Source organism: Triplophysa rosa, linkage group LG18, assembly GCF_024868665.1.
Source record: "Triplophysa rosa linkage group LG18, Trosa_1v2, whole genome shotgun sequence".
In the NCBI taxonomy this organism is placed as follows: Eukaryota; Metazoa; Chordata; class Actinopteri; order Cypriniformes; family Nemacheilidae; genus Triplophysa; species Triplophysa rosa.
This window is the reverse complement of record NC_079907.1, coordinates 13,398,386-13,413,627: the sequence shown is the minus strand read 5'-3', so window position 1 is coordinate 13,413,627 and position 15,242 is coordinate 13,398,386. Positions and strand designations below refer to the sequence as shown.

The 15,242-nt window shown below is 37.5% G+C and overlaps 1 protein-coding gene and 1 long non-coding RNA gene across 2 annotated transcripts; one reads left to right on the top strand and one right to left on the bottom strand.

Moving 5' to 3' along the window:
• Positions 1-31: 31 nt before the first annotated feature.
• On the bottom strand, positions 32-3,461 carry zgc:163057 (Hemoglobin subunit alpha-D-like). The gene is made up of 3 exons (XM_057358192.1): positions 1,737-3,461; positions 1,098-1,302; positions 32-933 (listed from the first exon to the last, which is right to left on the bottom strand). Exons 1-3 carry the CDS (start codon positions 1,826-1,828, stop codon positions 805-807), a joined length of 426 nt encoding a protein of 141 aa, XP_057214175.1. The 5' UTR covers positions 1,829-3,461; the 3' UTR covers positions 32-804.
• LOC130568935 (uncharacterized) lies at positions 1,319-14,987 on the top strand. The gene is made up of 3 exons (XR_008964767.1): positions 1,319-1,518; positions 13,256-13,319; positions 14,198-14,987. It is a non-coding gene; the product is annotated as an uncharacterized LOC130568935 (long non-coding RNA).
• The last annotated feature ends 255 nt before the right edge of the window (positions 14,988-15,242 follow it).

Sequence of the window (15,242 nt, the reverse complement as noted above, 5' to 3'; positions counted from 1 at the left end):
TTGCTAATAATCAATACGCTTTAAGTGAAGGTTAAATGACGGGTTGAAGGTTTTGTATAGCCTTTGCCCTTTTATCATTAGGAAGCAGCGGAAGTTTGAGGCCGACCACTTCCTTCCCTTTTCGGACAAGAGTTAAACAAGTAACTCTAATACTTTGCAACATAGGCCTATCGATAATACAAATGCAGACATGAACTCACTGAATGCACAATTAATAATGCGTTGATGATTTCAGCACAACGGAGAGCGCCGTCCATTTCGATGGACAAGGTTTCAGCACTTAACTGGACAGCACCACACCTACAGTCTATTAAGCACGTCACTGATGAAAAAAACTCACTGGTTGTTTTATTCATATATTTATTCACCGCATTTTAAGTACGGTTCCTCTAAGAAGTTGACATGCATTTGGGCACCAATTTCGCAACGTCAAAGTCATCGATTAAGAAACCCAACCGTTCTACAAAAACAATAATGTACGTTTATTCATTTGTTTGTTTATTTAAAAAACGCATTTATGCATACCTTAATCTATCTTGTTTGCCACCTTGCCTTATTCTTGAAACGTAGCAGTGAGATACAGACGATGTAGGCTAACTCTTGAACTGCATTTATTGTGCATTGGCAAACCGTCCAACAGAGGGCGCAATAAGAGAGGCTTTCAATTAAGGTTTATTGGCTTTATGTTCTTTATTAAATATAGCCTACCATGGCATTGCATTCAAGAATAGACAACGCGTAAAAGACACTCTTCAATTTGATTAAATTAAGTTCGCAGAACCATTTCATCGTCTTCTGAGGTCTTCATCGGAATTTCTCAGCCAAAACTGCCGAGAAAGCCGAAAGAAACTTGTCGATGGCCGCGTGTGCAACTGGAGTGAAGTTATCACCCATTTTGCAAGCTAGCGTCACAAGTATGCAGTGATTGAAAAGCTGGAAACAAAAGTGACAGGTTAACGCTTAGGCTGAATAATGAAAATGTAACAGCGTTTTGGGTACGCTGACACTGCATCAGTTAAGGTAGCCCAACTGGCAGTCAGCACTGAGCAGTAATAATGAATGACATATAAAGTAAACTCGTGATATGCAAGTGTCACCTTGAAGTTCGTCGGATGTATTCTTAATTGATACGCGTGAAACCTGCTGAGGTGTGCCAGCGTAGTGGTAAGTGTGCTTATATTTCTGGCACCTTCAGCTAAAGCCTGGATGATTTTCTTCCCGTGGCAGCGTAAATGCTGTGAACCGGGACTGATGTCTAGATGATTGAAGTATGTCTTTGTTTTAGGGAACGTTGTGAACATCCTGTAAACCGATGAACAACGGAGAAAACACAAACGCTTTGAGGTTTATGCAGAATGCAAGAGAACGCAATCTCCTCCCACTCCCACTGTGGCTGTGCTTGCGTAACTACTCATGAACAGCTGCCAAAATATGACAAGACCATCAATCAAGACTTTGATATTACAATATCAGAAAATTAAAACGACGAACTATCAAGGATCCACCAAAAAGCCTACTGTAAGTCCGACTTTAAATTCTTTGATAATTTTTCAAAATTGTAACTTTTTAGCACCAGCCTAGAGACGTTTAACAATGTAATAGTTCAGTACCAAAATGTGAGATTTAAGAGGAAAAACATTTCAATATGAAACTTTAAATACGTACAAATATTCGAATAATTATTACAGTGCTTTATTGGCTATAGACCTATAATGGTTTAGTCAATTAAATCATACCTTAAAAGAGCTTCAGATCCAATATCTTCCGCCACTGGAAGCATTTTTTCCCAGATATGTACAATAAGCTCTTTTTCGGTTTTTGAGAGCATTTTGAGACGTCGTGACCCAAATGCAGTATATGTTACCTGTGACTATTCCAAAACTTGTTACCTGAACAAAACGCAACTTAAATTGTCGTGTGCGGTTCCTGGACCGTTTTTCCATGCAGTTTCGATCACATATTAAGCATGAAATAAAATGATACGCACCCCAACTCGTTACAAAATTACTAAAACGAAAGAAAATGGTTGAAATGAGTTTCTGTCGGTCCGTGTCTTCGACTCACAGGCGATCCGGAGTTAATCACGTGAGAGTCGATACTGCGCAATACTCTGCAGAGGCAGCAAATTCTCTGCGTCAAACATATCCTACTGGCAACAATTCATGAAAACTTATGCCACAGTATCTTTTCATTAATTACACACAATATATAATGCAGATTTATATTACATGGATTATAACATAACATCTATTCATTTTACAATAGCTTGGATTTACAGAACCAGTAGTGTACAAATCTTAAATTAATTTTTGCACAGTGTCAAAGTTGTTTAAATACTTTTATAAAACTATATATACTGTGCAAAAGTCCCAGGAATTTAGTATTTTCACCCGCCCCAAAATAAGAGTTATTTTATCTTTTGCTGCAGTGTGTCAGGAAACATCATGCAGTTTCCAAACATTCCTTTTGCCTTTATTTGTAATAATCCAACTCTACATTGAGATCTGGTCTTACCATCATTAGGACTGTCTATTATTACATAAAGAAAGATAAATGAGACAGACTAAATCCAAAAGAACTGTGGCAATGTCTCCAAGAAGCTTGAAGAAACCAGCAAAGCTGAAAAACTATGTGACAAAAGCAAATAAGGGGTCACACCAAATGTTGATTTGATTTAGTTAATAGAAGTTAATTGATAAAAAAATCGACTTGTGGCATTGTTTTAATTTGAAAGCATTCCCACATTTCTAAAATTTTACCTAAATATGTTTATTAGTAGCAGCTTTGCAGGTATGTGTCTTTAAAGGATATAAATAACTGGCTTAAAACCATTTTGGGGGTAAAAATACTAACATTGAATTCGGTAAAATGTTCTTAAAAGATCCATTTATATTTTAACTTTTTATAATCTAAGGCACCCTTTTCAAGGAGCCTTTTGTGAAACAAAAAGGTTCTATGTTGAAGGTTGTTTATATACACCCAAAAAGGGTTCTTATATGGCACTGTGAAATAGAACTTCTATGGCATCTGGTGAAACACTTTCACAGATGAAAGTTCTACAAGGTTTTTGATATTAAATATCAGTGACTCTTCTTTTGGCTATGTATGAGACACGTCTGTAAAAGGGAGGGGTCATTGCATTGGTCTGATAATGATAGCTGTCCCTATCAGTGGCTCAAACTGGGGCTTTAAAACGGGTGGGAGCTGAATGACGGTATGATCACATATCTCATTCCTGCCCCGCCCTCCTGCTGACATACATCATATACAGCTCTGCTTCAAGATGAGCAGGAACATAATGACTCAGCTAAATTAAAAAGGCCAACTCTTCAAAATATGTTTAAAATCATTTTATTTTTTCTGGTTGCACACATACTGGTAAAACAGAGCTGTAAAGCACTGTAAGTCATTTTGGATAAAAGCGTCTGCCAAATGTATAAACTGGAGATTTAAAAGCTTATTTACACTTCCATTCATATACCAGAAGTGTCCAGGTCCCACCGTCTTGTTTATGAAATTCTAGTCGTGTGGTGGGATCGGGGCAGAGTTCTTGGGTTTTATGTGGGAAGACCATGAGATGTTTATGCCTCTCGTGTTTTTCCAGTGTCTCGTCTCTGTTCCCGCCATCTCGTTTCCTCGTTATCCTTCCCTGAGTGTTTATTCCACACCTGCCCCTGTATTATCCTCGTTTGTCTTCCCTATAATACCCTCTTGTTTCTTTGTCTTGTGCTTTAGTATTGCGTTGTGTATGTGGTCTCGTGGTGTTGCTACCCGTGCGTACCTGTTCCTTGTCCTGTTCGTGTTTTGTGAGTTGTTCATGTTTATTTAGACGTTTTCGTGTCATTTAGTTTAGTTTTATGTTCTTGTTTTCGTTTTGCCCCCTGTGGAAGTCTTTTGTTTTCTGTTTGTTCTTAGTTTAGCTCTTGATTCATACCCCCTCGTGGGTTTTTGTTTTGTTTTGTTTAATAAAGTCATTTGTTAACCCCTTCACTGCCTGCCTGCATTTGGGTTCTTCCCCTACCATCGTGACAGAATACAAGAGCCTTCTACTGAACCCAGCAGGTATGGACAGTTCCCTGCGAGCCCGCCAGACCCGGTTATTGGTCGGACTTCGCCAGGGAGATCGGGGGGTACGGGAGTTTGCCCGTACCTTCCTGGATGCGGCGGCAGAGACGGGGTTCGGTGAGAAGGATCTTACCATAATTTTTAACAGCTGTCTCACCGAACCCCTCAAGCCCAGCGAGATGAGGATGCTGAGTCCCCTGTACTTTGGTGACATGCTCAGGTACGTGGTCAACCGGGACGAACCTATGGCCTACGCCATCCTGGGTATCCTCTCCGCTGGCTACTGTCCCGGAAGACCTCGTCCTGGCCACCGTGACCTTGGGGACTCAGCTCCGCCCACCTCCAGCTCCGCCGATCCATCTCACCGTCCACGACCCTCCGTGGCAAGCGAGGAAGGAGGGCGTCCGGGGAGGTGTCTACAGACCCTCCGGTGCGGAGCTAGCCACCCCTCCACTGCTGCCTCGCAGCCGACCACAGGCCCTGCGGTTCGGTTGACGAAGAAGAGGCAGCGGAGGGGGGCGCGGACTCCAACCCAGCCGGTGCAGCCGGCATCCCAGTCCGGTGCGCCGGCGTCCAGTCCGTGCACCTGCGTCGTCAGCCGAGTCCAGTCCGGTGCAGCTGGCGTCCAGCCGGTGTCAGCCGGCGTCCAGTCCGGTGCAGCCGGGTCCAGTCCGTGTCAGCCGGTGTCCAGTCCGTGTCCAGTCCGGTGTCCAGTCCTGTGTCCAGTCTTGTGTCCAGTCTGTGTCCAGTCCTGTGTCCAGCTGTGTCAGTCCTGTGTCCAGTCGTGTAGCTGTCCAGGTCGTGCCAGCGCGTCAGTCGGTGATCCAGCCGGCGTCCAGTCCGGTGATCCAGCCGGCGTCCAGTCCGGCTGTCCAGCCGGCGTCCAGTCCGGCTGTCCAGCCGGCGTCCAGTCCGTGTCCAGCCGGCCCCTGGGAGACTCCCAGGGCAAAGACTGTCCTCCCAGGACTTCCTAAGTCCCCCAGGACTCCGCGCCCTCGAGCGCAGCCGGGGACTGGGACTTTCCCCACCCCCATGGACTGCCCCCTATGGGCCCTTGTTTGGCCCCACCCCCCTCCCATGTTTGTTATTTTTGATGTCCCACCCCAGTCCTGTGTCTTGTTTGTCCTGTCTCCCCTTGTCTTGTTCACCATGTTTGTCTGGTTTTTGTCTTTGGTCCAGTCTGTCAGGTCTTGTTAGTCACCCCTTGGTGAACACCTGGAGGTGTTCATTAAGGGGGGGGCTCTGTCACGGTCCCACCGTCTTGTTTATGAAATTCTAGTCGTGTGGTGGGATCGGGACAGAGTTCTTGGGTTTTATGTGGGAAGACCATGAGATGTTTATGCCTCTCATGTTTTTTTCCAGTGTCTCGTCTCTGTTCCCGCCATCTCGTTTCCTCGTTATCCTTCCCTGAGTGTTTAATGTCCCACTCCTGCCCCATGTAATTATCCCTCTTTTGTCTTCCCTATATATACCCTCATGTTTCTTTGTCTTGTGCTGTTGGATTACGTTTTGCATGTGTATGTGGTGTATGCCTTGTGCTGTAAAGTTCGTGTTCCATGCTGGTGTTCTTGTATGTGATGTTTTCGGTGAGTCTAGTTAGTGTTAGTTTATTGTATTTGGTCTTGTGTTGTGCTTAGTCTTTGTTGGTTTAGTTTAGTCAGTTTATGTTCCTGTTTTCCTGTTATTTCATTTCCCCCTGTTATCGTGTCTTGTTTTCCCCACCGTGGGTTTTTGTTTTACGTTTTTGTATTTGTAAATAAAGTCTTGTGCATTAACCCCTTACTGCCTGCCTGCATCTGGGTTCTTCCTGTGATCGTGACACAGAGTCACTTGACTGAAATGTTTTGCAAACATATGTTTGAAATCAGTTATGTAGAGAAAAATGCCAACTTATTAATTTTTATTATAAAAATGATGACCAACTAAGGACCAAATATTTATAGATTATTTATAAAGTTTAGTCACAGCATAATTCCTATACTCTTAAAAAGGGGCTTCACAATCACAAGAACTATTTTTGGCTGAATGGTTTTATTAAGTAGAAAAACTTTTCTGTTAAACAAAAGGTTCTTTGTAGTCTATTTTTAGATTACAGAACCAGTGGTCTAAAAATCATAAATACATTTTTGCACAGTGTCAAAGTTGTTTAAATACTTTTATAAAACTATATATACTGTGCAAAAGTCTCAGGAACATTAGGATTTTCACCCGCCCCAAAATAAGAGTTATTTTATCTTTTGCTGCAGTGTGTCAGTAGGAAACATCCGTTTCCAAACATTCCTTTTGCCATTATTTGTAATAATCCAACTCTACATTGAGATCTGCTTTTACCATCATTGGGACTGTCTATTATTACATAAAGAAAGAGAAATGAGACAGACTAAATCCAAAAGAACTGTGGCAAAAGCTATTTTTAGATTATAAAAAAGGAAGAAAGAAGTGGTCCTTATAAGAACCTTTGAGTATGTTTCACTGGGGAACCAAAAATGGTTCTTAGAAGAACCTTTTGTAGCCTCTTTTATAGAAGTTTTATAGCAGGAAGTTAACTCCCGGTCAGTGTTTGTTGATCGGTCTGGCTAGTGGCTAATATAGAACTATTTATATTTTATTTAATCTATATTACCATTAATTCATATTTTATTGCATAATAATTGTATTAAATAAACAATTTGTTGAATTTTATTGAATGTTTATTTTAAATAAACAATTTGTTAAATGTGTCATAAAATTTAAGTTTAGCTAAGTAAAGGTCCTTCTACTGGTAACGCAAAATAATACTAGCAAGACATACAGTTCTTTTAACTTGCTAGCTAATGTTATTGACTTGTTATTTCTTTTGTTTATAATCAGAAATAATCTGCAGGGATTTTTAACAGTGTAGTTTTGATGTGTTTACTATTATTCTAAAATAATTGTTTATTATTTAACTGATTAACCGGTTATTTAAATTAATATTTAACATTGACATTTTGTGCATTTGGCAGATGTTTGTGACTTACAATGCATTCAAGATATAATTTTCAGCACTAGGCCTACTTTACTTTATGTGTGTTCGCTTGGATTCGATCCCATGATGCAGATTTGATTTAGTTAATAGAAGTCAATTGATAAAAAATCGATTTGTGGCATTTTTTTTTATTTGAAAGCATTCCCACATTTCTAAATATTTACCTAAATATTTTTATAGTAGCAGCTTTGCAGGTATGTGTCTTTAAAGGCTATAAATAACTGTCTTAAAAACACTTTGTGGGTGAAAATACTAACATTCAATTCAGTAAAATGTTCTTAAAAGATCAATTTATATTTTAACTTTTTATAATCTAAAGCACCCTTTTCAAGGAGCCTTTTGTGAAACAGAAAGGTTCTGTGTATGTTGAAGTTATACTTTACTTTTTGTGTGTTCTCTAGGATTCGGTCCCATGATGCAGATGATGCATCAATGATACTAAGTGAGCTACAGGAACACTTTTGTTAAATGTGTTGTGACAGTTTCAACCCTATACGTTTTGAAGTAATATAAAAAAATGATAGGTCTATAGGATGAATTTGGGGAAAGTTTATCCATTTGTTTTACCATTAAGTCTAGTTTAATTTATTATATATTTATTTAGTTTTCCTATCATATGTTGCACAACTGTTTTCATATAGCCAACCATGTCGAAATAATTTGATTTTAAAGTAGTATTTAAAGTAATTGTGTTACATTCTAACACAATTGTTTGTGTTGCCATTTCTCCACTAGATGGCAACAGAAACCAAATGCTTACTGCTCACCTGCTGCATAAAAAAACAATTGTCTTACAATGTGACTTCATGGAAAAATAAACCTGAATGGCCTTTTATGTGTGCTCATATTTTCCAATCATGCACGTAAACAAATTACCAAGAAATATTATGTAAATTTGGGCTTTTCTAACGTTTGTATGATAATCTGTTTATTAGCTACTAAACCAAAACTGCCCTTATTTGAATACTTTATATTATTTGAATCTTTTTAATAACATGCAATAGCTAAATATTGAATTAGTATTTACAGAGAAATAAAAATAGGAAATTAATTACAGTAATTGAGTGTTAATTTCACATATAAACTGAATTATACTGTATATCAATTATTATTCCTGGCAACAATTCTATTGATGTGTTATTTGTTGAGCTCTTTTTGTCTGATCACACGCACCACCCACTCTGTCTAGTCTCAGCCTGTCAAAGACATAGACATATTCCTTTGTGACACATTAGGGTTCAGAGAGCTCTAATGAGAACTGCAATGATGGGAAAACTGAGAAAGATCAAAGATCAAATATCAAAGAAATAATTTAATCTATAAATTTGGACATTTTTTCTTCGCACGCAAATATAATCTGACATTGATGGAAATGGTAGTTTGCATCCTGCCCAACAGAGGCGATAAATCATGTATACATCTTTTAACATGCCCATCTATTTCCTCACCTTTTAGACCATGTAATGTCCCCTCATCCAGTGGATGCCCCCATGAGGGCCTTTAAACATCTATCATTCCATGACAGATAATTCTCCTCCTCTGTTTTTCATAATGAGTAGCATGTGTGGAGATTCTGCATGGTGACAAAGGCATCTCAATCCAATGGCATTTGTTGTAGAACCTTGAACTTCCATGTCCAGCCAAATCAATCAGTGTGTGCACTTGTAATCGAAGAGTTCCTTTGAAAAAGATAACTCTGTTTAAAAAAAATAATGTTTTTTTGCTGTGCATTCCAAATAATGTCAATCAAACAACAGTTCGGTTATTTTGATTAAGTAATAATAACAACAACAAATACAGCTAACTACAATAAAACACAATAAAAACATGATAACATAATAAAAAACGAAGTTTTGACTTTTTCACATATTAACTCTTTAATTTTAAACATAAAACATAGTTGACCTGCACATTACAATAACTCCTATGCCGGTTTCACAGACAAATCTTAAAGCTAATCCCAGACTAAAATGAATGTTTGAGCAGTCTTAACTGAAAATAACTCACTTTAAAACATCTTAAAGTATGTCAGCGCCATTGTTTTGTATCAAGATTCACACCAGTAATGTTTTTACCCTTGCATTTTTATAAAAATAGCTTAAATATCCTAATTCAACTAAGGCTTAGTCCGGGTTTAAGATAAACCCTGTCTGTGAAACCGGGCCCTAATGTTTTTAAACATTTTATCAGGGGCAAGTTGTCACACATTTTCACTCCACTGAATATTTTTTCTTGTTAGGTTTAGTTTTTAAATGCCAAATTATGTTTAGGCACATATCACTAAAACATCAAAACGCATACAAAAAAGCTACGGAACATACCAACATTATTGCTTAAAAATATAGATTATACAATCTGACAAACACTGCTGTCATTTACAGGATTAACTCTAATTCTTAAATTCAGAATGATTCACTGACCTTGTAGTTTTTTTTCCTCTTTTTTTTTATCGTTCCATTCACAAAGTTCAATGAATGCCCGTTTGCTTTTAGCTACGCATTGTAAGCACACCACACAAAAGGGATGGGGATTTCGGATTTCCTGCACATAGTTGAGTCAATATGGTAAATTAGGGGCTGAAAGAAAGCAACAAAACAGAGCTTTTCAAATGAATGAACTCTCACATTGAACACACTTTACATTCACCAATAGTGTAAGAAAGTGTTTAAAATAGTGGCTTTACAAGCACTGAATTAGGAGGAATAAAAATATAAGTCTGATAAAATAATATAAATACAGTAAGTCTTATTAAGAACACAATATTTATGTTGTTTGCTGTATACATACAGTATATATGCATAATATACATACACACACACACATGCATATACACGTGTGTATATATATATATACAGTATACTGTATATATGAAGAGTTTGGTTCCAAAATGAGATAACGCCATTTTTTAAAAAAATTCAAAAATCATGTTTTTTATTTATGTTTTTTCATTCAATATCAATCAAACTGCAGTTGGTTTGTTTTGATTTAATTTTAAAAACTGAGTTATCTCATTTTGGAACCTAACTCTTCATATATGTATATAAAATCCATCATGTGTCTTTAGATTGTATGCTGTGTATACAAGCACGTGCTCTTCTTCAAATTGTCCAGCCTTAGAATGCTGATGGATGACTTCAGTAATGAATGCTGAAAGTCACCAGAGATCTGAAACATCTCTATGTCTATGTCAGTGTATAGTTATAGAGACAAGGAGCAGATTTACGGTCTGCACTGCTATTTAGATAAAAACATCGGCAGCCGACTGCATCTCTCTCCCCCTGAACAGAAAAAGATCTTGTTTCCCTCTGTTCTTATGCTAGTCAGTAATTTATAATGCTTTTATAAGAGATCTTCCTACTTTTGCTTAAGTTGCAAATAAGTAATGCTTAATTGAGTTACTCTTGTTAGTAAAAGCAAACAATACTCTGTTTATTGTTTATATATACATGTATATATTTATATAGTTATGTAGATATATAAGCAGGGATCTAATAAACAGGTCTTAGGGTCAGGTTTTCCCAGGCTGCATGGGCATGTCATCAGGAGAAAGACTACTGTAAACTAGGACTCCCTTTTGGCCCCTGTAAACTAGAAGGCCAATGGGGAACATGAGAGAGGCAAAACTTCCAGTCCCCTGCTTTCTTCTGAAGAGCTGCCAGCTGTGCTTCCTGTGCAGGGCCTCTGCAAGAGAACAGGAGCCTTTGAAGTGGTCATGGTGTGTAGGTGAGCAACAGGCCCAGACAAGAAGCTTGCAGTGTGTGTGCGTGTGTGTGTGGGAGAGAGAGAAAAGGGCTTAAATAAGCTAATTCATTATGGCCTGTTTGTAAAATAATTTAGAATCGTGTAAAGACTCTATAAGTCCAAATGAATCATCCCTCATATTTGAGAAAGAAGTTTTATATTTTGTTGCAATTTATTGGAGCTGCCAGAATTTTTTTATTTCACGTTGATTTAATTTTTTCATATCGGTTAGCATTTTCACTCTTAAATTATTATATTTTTAATAAAAACGTTGGAAAAATAATCTTATTATGTTATGTATTCTGACCGCTGTGTATTTCTTCACACACAGGCTTGCTAACCCATCTAATACATCTGATAAAATTGAACACAATCAATGGATGAAATTAATAACCAGTAAATGATTTGTCTTAAAAAAACTACATTTACAATTAATCATTTAGCAGATGCTTTAATCCAAAGCCACTTACAAATAAGAGAGAATTTAACATTTTGTTGGTTGTTATCGTAGAAATAAGATAGCCGGCTACTTGCCACATGAGAAAAAAGTAGACATGAAATGTGAATTTAAAATATTTTATTAGCTCATTTTTACAGAATGCAGACCTTTCGTAAGGAAAAGCCGTTTACTTTTGGTGTTAAGGTAAGAAACGACGTTTAAATGTCACGAACAGCCAATTTGGTTCAATCATTTGTAAATATAATGTCATATATGTTATTAAAAGACATATTTATGTTTAATTTGTCAAAAAATTCTGTCATAATGATTTGCTGCATCCGGGTTACCGTGTGTTATTAGTTTTGAGAGGTTGTTATCTGGGAATAACGAACCTGCAAATGTCACGACTGGCCAATCAGAATCAAACATTCCAACGAGCCGTGTAATAAAACTAAATACCAGATGAGATTTCAGTCCACCGCACATAATCTGAGCTCTGTTACGGTTGTAAATGAATCCAACACATGTGTTTGAATTTTTACTAAGAGAATGGATAATACGTTTTCTAAACATGCAATCATTGCAAGGATAATTGCAGTCAGCCATCACATGGTGCATTAGGGATTACACGATGCCTCCAATGGAACCACGAGTGTATAATGTGTACGGAAAGTAGAAAAGCTGGATCTTAATCATAGGCGTGTGTTGTCCTGATTGATCTGATGAGAAAGGGAACAGGAGCAGAAAGTAGATTGGATAGTTGAAACCTTTCTTTGAATATCAAGAAGATGAACCGTCGTTTTCCTTCATTTTTGGTTAAACTGGGTCTGTTGGATTCTTTTAAGCGAAATATATTCTTTTTTGATTGCATTATGTCTTACTGTGGTTCAGTGAACATTCATCCAATGAAAACACCTAATAATATTTTAATTACAATTTATTTAAAATTCTACATGTAAGTGTCTTTATCTGTGTCAAACATATGAATTTACTGAATTTATCTGAAACAACTGTTTTGGAAGTTTTGAATGTATACATAAATTCAGTGACCCCTCAATCACCTCCATTTATTTTTAGCACAGCGGAAACTAATTTAATCAGCAGAGTCCTTAAGAAACCGTGACCATAGTAAACCCTTCTGTAATTTCTATTAAAAAAGAAAAATACCTTTCCGATAGGCATGTTATGTACAGTATGGTCAATAATGATTTGTAATAGCTGTGGCCATCATGTCCATGTATATTATTAATGTGCACTTTAGTGTTTCAAAGGAGTCTGTCTTCAGCTGGGATTAACTCCTGAGATCCATCTCACCCTGAGATTCTGGTTCACAGGGTCAACGGTCCGATGCTAAATCTTGCTAAACACATCCTCTACTCAATTTAGACGAACCTCTCTTCATGCTGTCATGGCTCTGCTTCATTTAGTCATGTTTTCTTGGTCCTGTAGCAGAGCCATGACAAAGTCTTTGGTTAGGTGTGGAGAGAAACATATTATTGTTCTTTTGACAATAATATGCGTTCTCTCCAGTGTCTTGTCATTGGCCCCACTCCTCTCGTTTCCTTGTTATCCTTCCCTGAGTGTTTGATTAACCACACCTGCCCCCTGTCGTTATCCCTCGTTTGTCCCCTATAAATACCCTCTTGTTTCTTTGTCTTGTGTTCGTGGATTTCGTTGTGTACGTTGTGTTTGTGGATGTACCGTGTCGTGTGCCTTGGACCTTGTGTGCTACGTTACTCTGTGGATTACCTGTTGTGGATACCCTTGTCTTGTCTCGCATCGCTTTTCATTTAGACGTTGTGTCTCTAGTTTGTTTGGTTATTTTTTGCTCCCCTGTGAGAAGTGTTTTGTTTTAATTTATGTTTTGTTATCGTATCCGTTTTTCCCCATCGTGGGTTTTTGTTTCGTTTTTTGTGTTTAAATAAATATCCTTTTTTTGTTAACCCCTTCACTGCCTGCCTGCATTTGGGTTCTTTCACCTCGACCGTGACACATGCCACCAGGGGGACGTCTTGGTCGAGGCAGACACTATACTTCAAAACCTGAAGTGAAGGTGTTGGGAACCGGGTGAGTCATACTTATTTGTTGATTTTATTAGTATAAAAGACCAAAATCAGGTCCTGTAGTTCTCTGGAGCGTCTCTCATTCCTCAAAGGTCCTTACGTTTGTGGTCTCAAGTTAATGAATTAAGAGTAGATGGTTTATGAAACGTAATTTCCCAGTTCCCCTGAGGTACTGTAAGTTTAACAGTGTTTAAGCCTCCAGCTGTTAATAAACAAATGTTTGCAGGGAGCTACAGTATGGAAGCATTTACCCCTTTAATCATTTCCTTCTCTGACCCTATTTTGAGGGCTGAAGCAATAAAGTTGCCAGTTAGCGGAGACATAGACACAGAAGCCGCAAGAATAACTTTTAACCTCAAATTCCCAACACAGTGACAGATGACTGACAATAGAGAAATAGACACAATAGATATTTAAAGCTTTTAAAATGCCACAGGATAAGCTAAAGCACATGTGCCTGGTCATTCAATTCAAACATGAGCTTTGCAAAGGTCTGTGGATGAGCCTTTTTTTTTAAAACTTTTTTCCGTGAGTCTCTAAAGATGAAAAAATAATTTGCTGTCACAACAAACTGTGAATATTTTTGAGTGTTAATTTCACATTCAAGTTCATCCAGTGTGGCATATAAACAAAATCAAGATGATGTGAAATTAGCCTGTGATGTCTATAAATCAAGTCCATTAAAAAAAGGAATTTAATCAGGTACATTTTTGGCCCATTACACATGCCTGTGTGTAAACCATAAACATGCAGTACAGTGCATAAGCCATAAAGCCAAAAAAGCACATAGGCTTCAGAGAGGGTTCTTACTTAGGTCATGGTGTAATGTCTTCCATATGCTGATAGAGCTAATGCCATCTCTGCTCTCTTCTCTTTTTTCAGTACCTGCATTCCTTCATAAAAACAGAGCACTAAATCTCTGACAGTCCCTCACGAACATGGATTAATGAACTGCAAAGATGATCTTAAGATTTCTGTTGCTTTCCTCCATGTAGCAAATGTGCCCTTATATGCATCGGCATATCTGATTTGTTCTGCTTTCAGCTGTGACCTGGTTTTGTTGCCCGAACAGTTATATCAGCATGTGATTTCAAAAATATCCACACCTCACAACACAGGCACAAGATTGAGTGAAGGGACAGTTCACCCAAAAATTAGAATTATGGCATCATTTATGTCTTCATTTACTCACCCTCAAGTTTGTTTGTTCTGTTGAAAGCAGAGAAAGATATTTGGAAGAAGGCTTATAACCAAACAGTTCTTGGCAACCACCATAGAAGGAAAAATAGCAATGGTAGTCAAAAGTGCCCCAGACCTGTTTGTCTTTCTACATTTTTAACAGAACAAAGAAATTTACAAAACAATTTTTCCTACTATGGTGGTCATTCTATGGTAGCAGTTCAATAGAAACGAAAGCTCTCTGTTCAGCTTTAGAAGTTGCATGTGGCATTAACTGCATGTAAACGCATATACAAATGTAAAAATGATTAAATAAAAGGCTTTAATTTATTGAAAATATTAAATATGAAGTAAAATGTGTAAAATGTATAACATGTTCACTGGCCATATATTAACATTATACAGTATATTTGAGATATAAAAATGTATACAAATTCCACTGTTTATTGACATATTGCAAAGTATATGTGCAAATATTAAACAGTTGTTTTTAAACAGTATTTGTATCTGTATTTGTGATGTATTTAAGTATATATAGTATCTGTCATAGAGTTATATAATAGAGTGTTATGTAGTGTTTTATGAAACATATTTGTGACTATAAATCCATCCATGAACATATTATATACATATATAAATTTTTTTTCCAAATGTTTATATAAATATGATATATAGATAATATAGATTTTATTTGTCATTTTCCATTTCTATGGCTGGCCATAGAAAATAGTCAGTAATTTTGAAAATT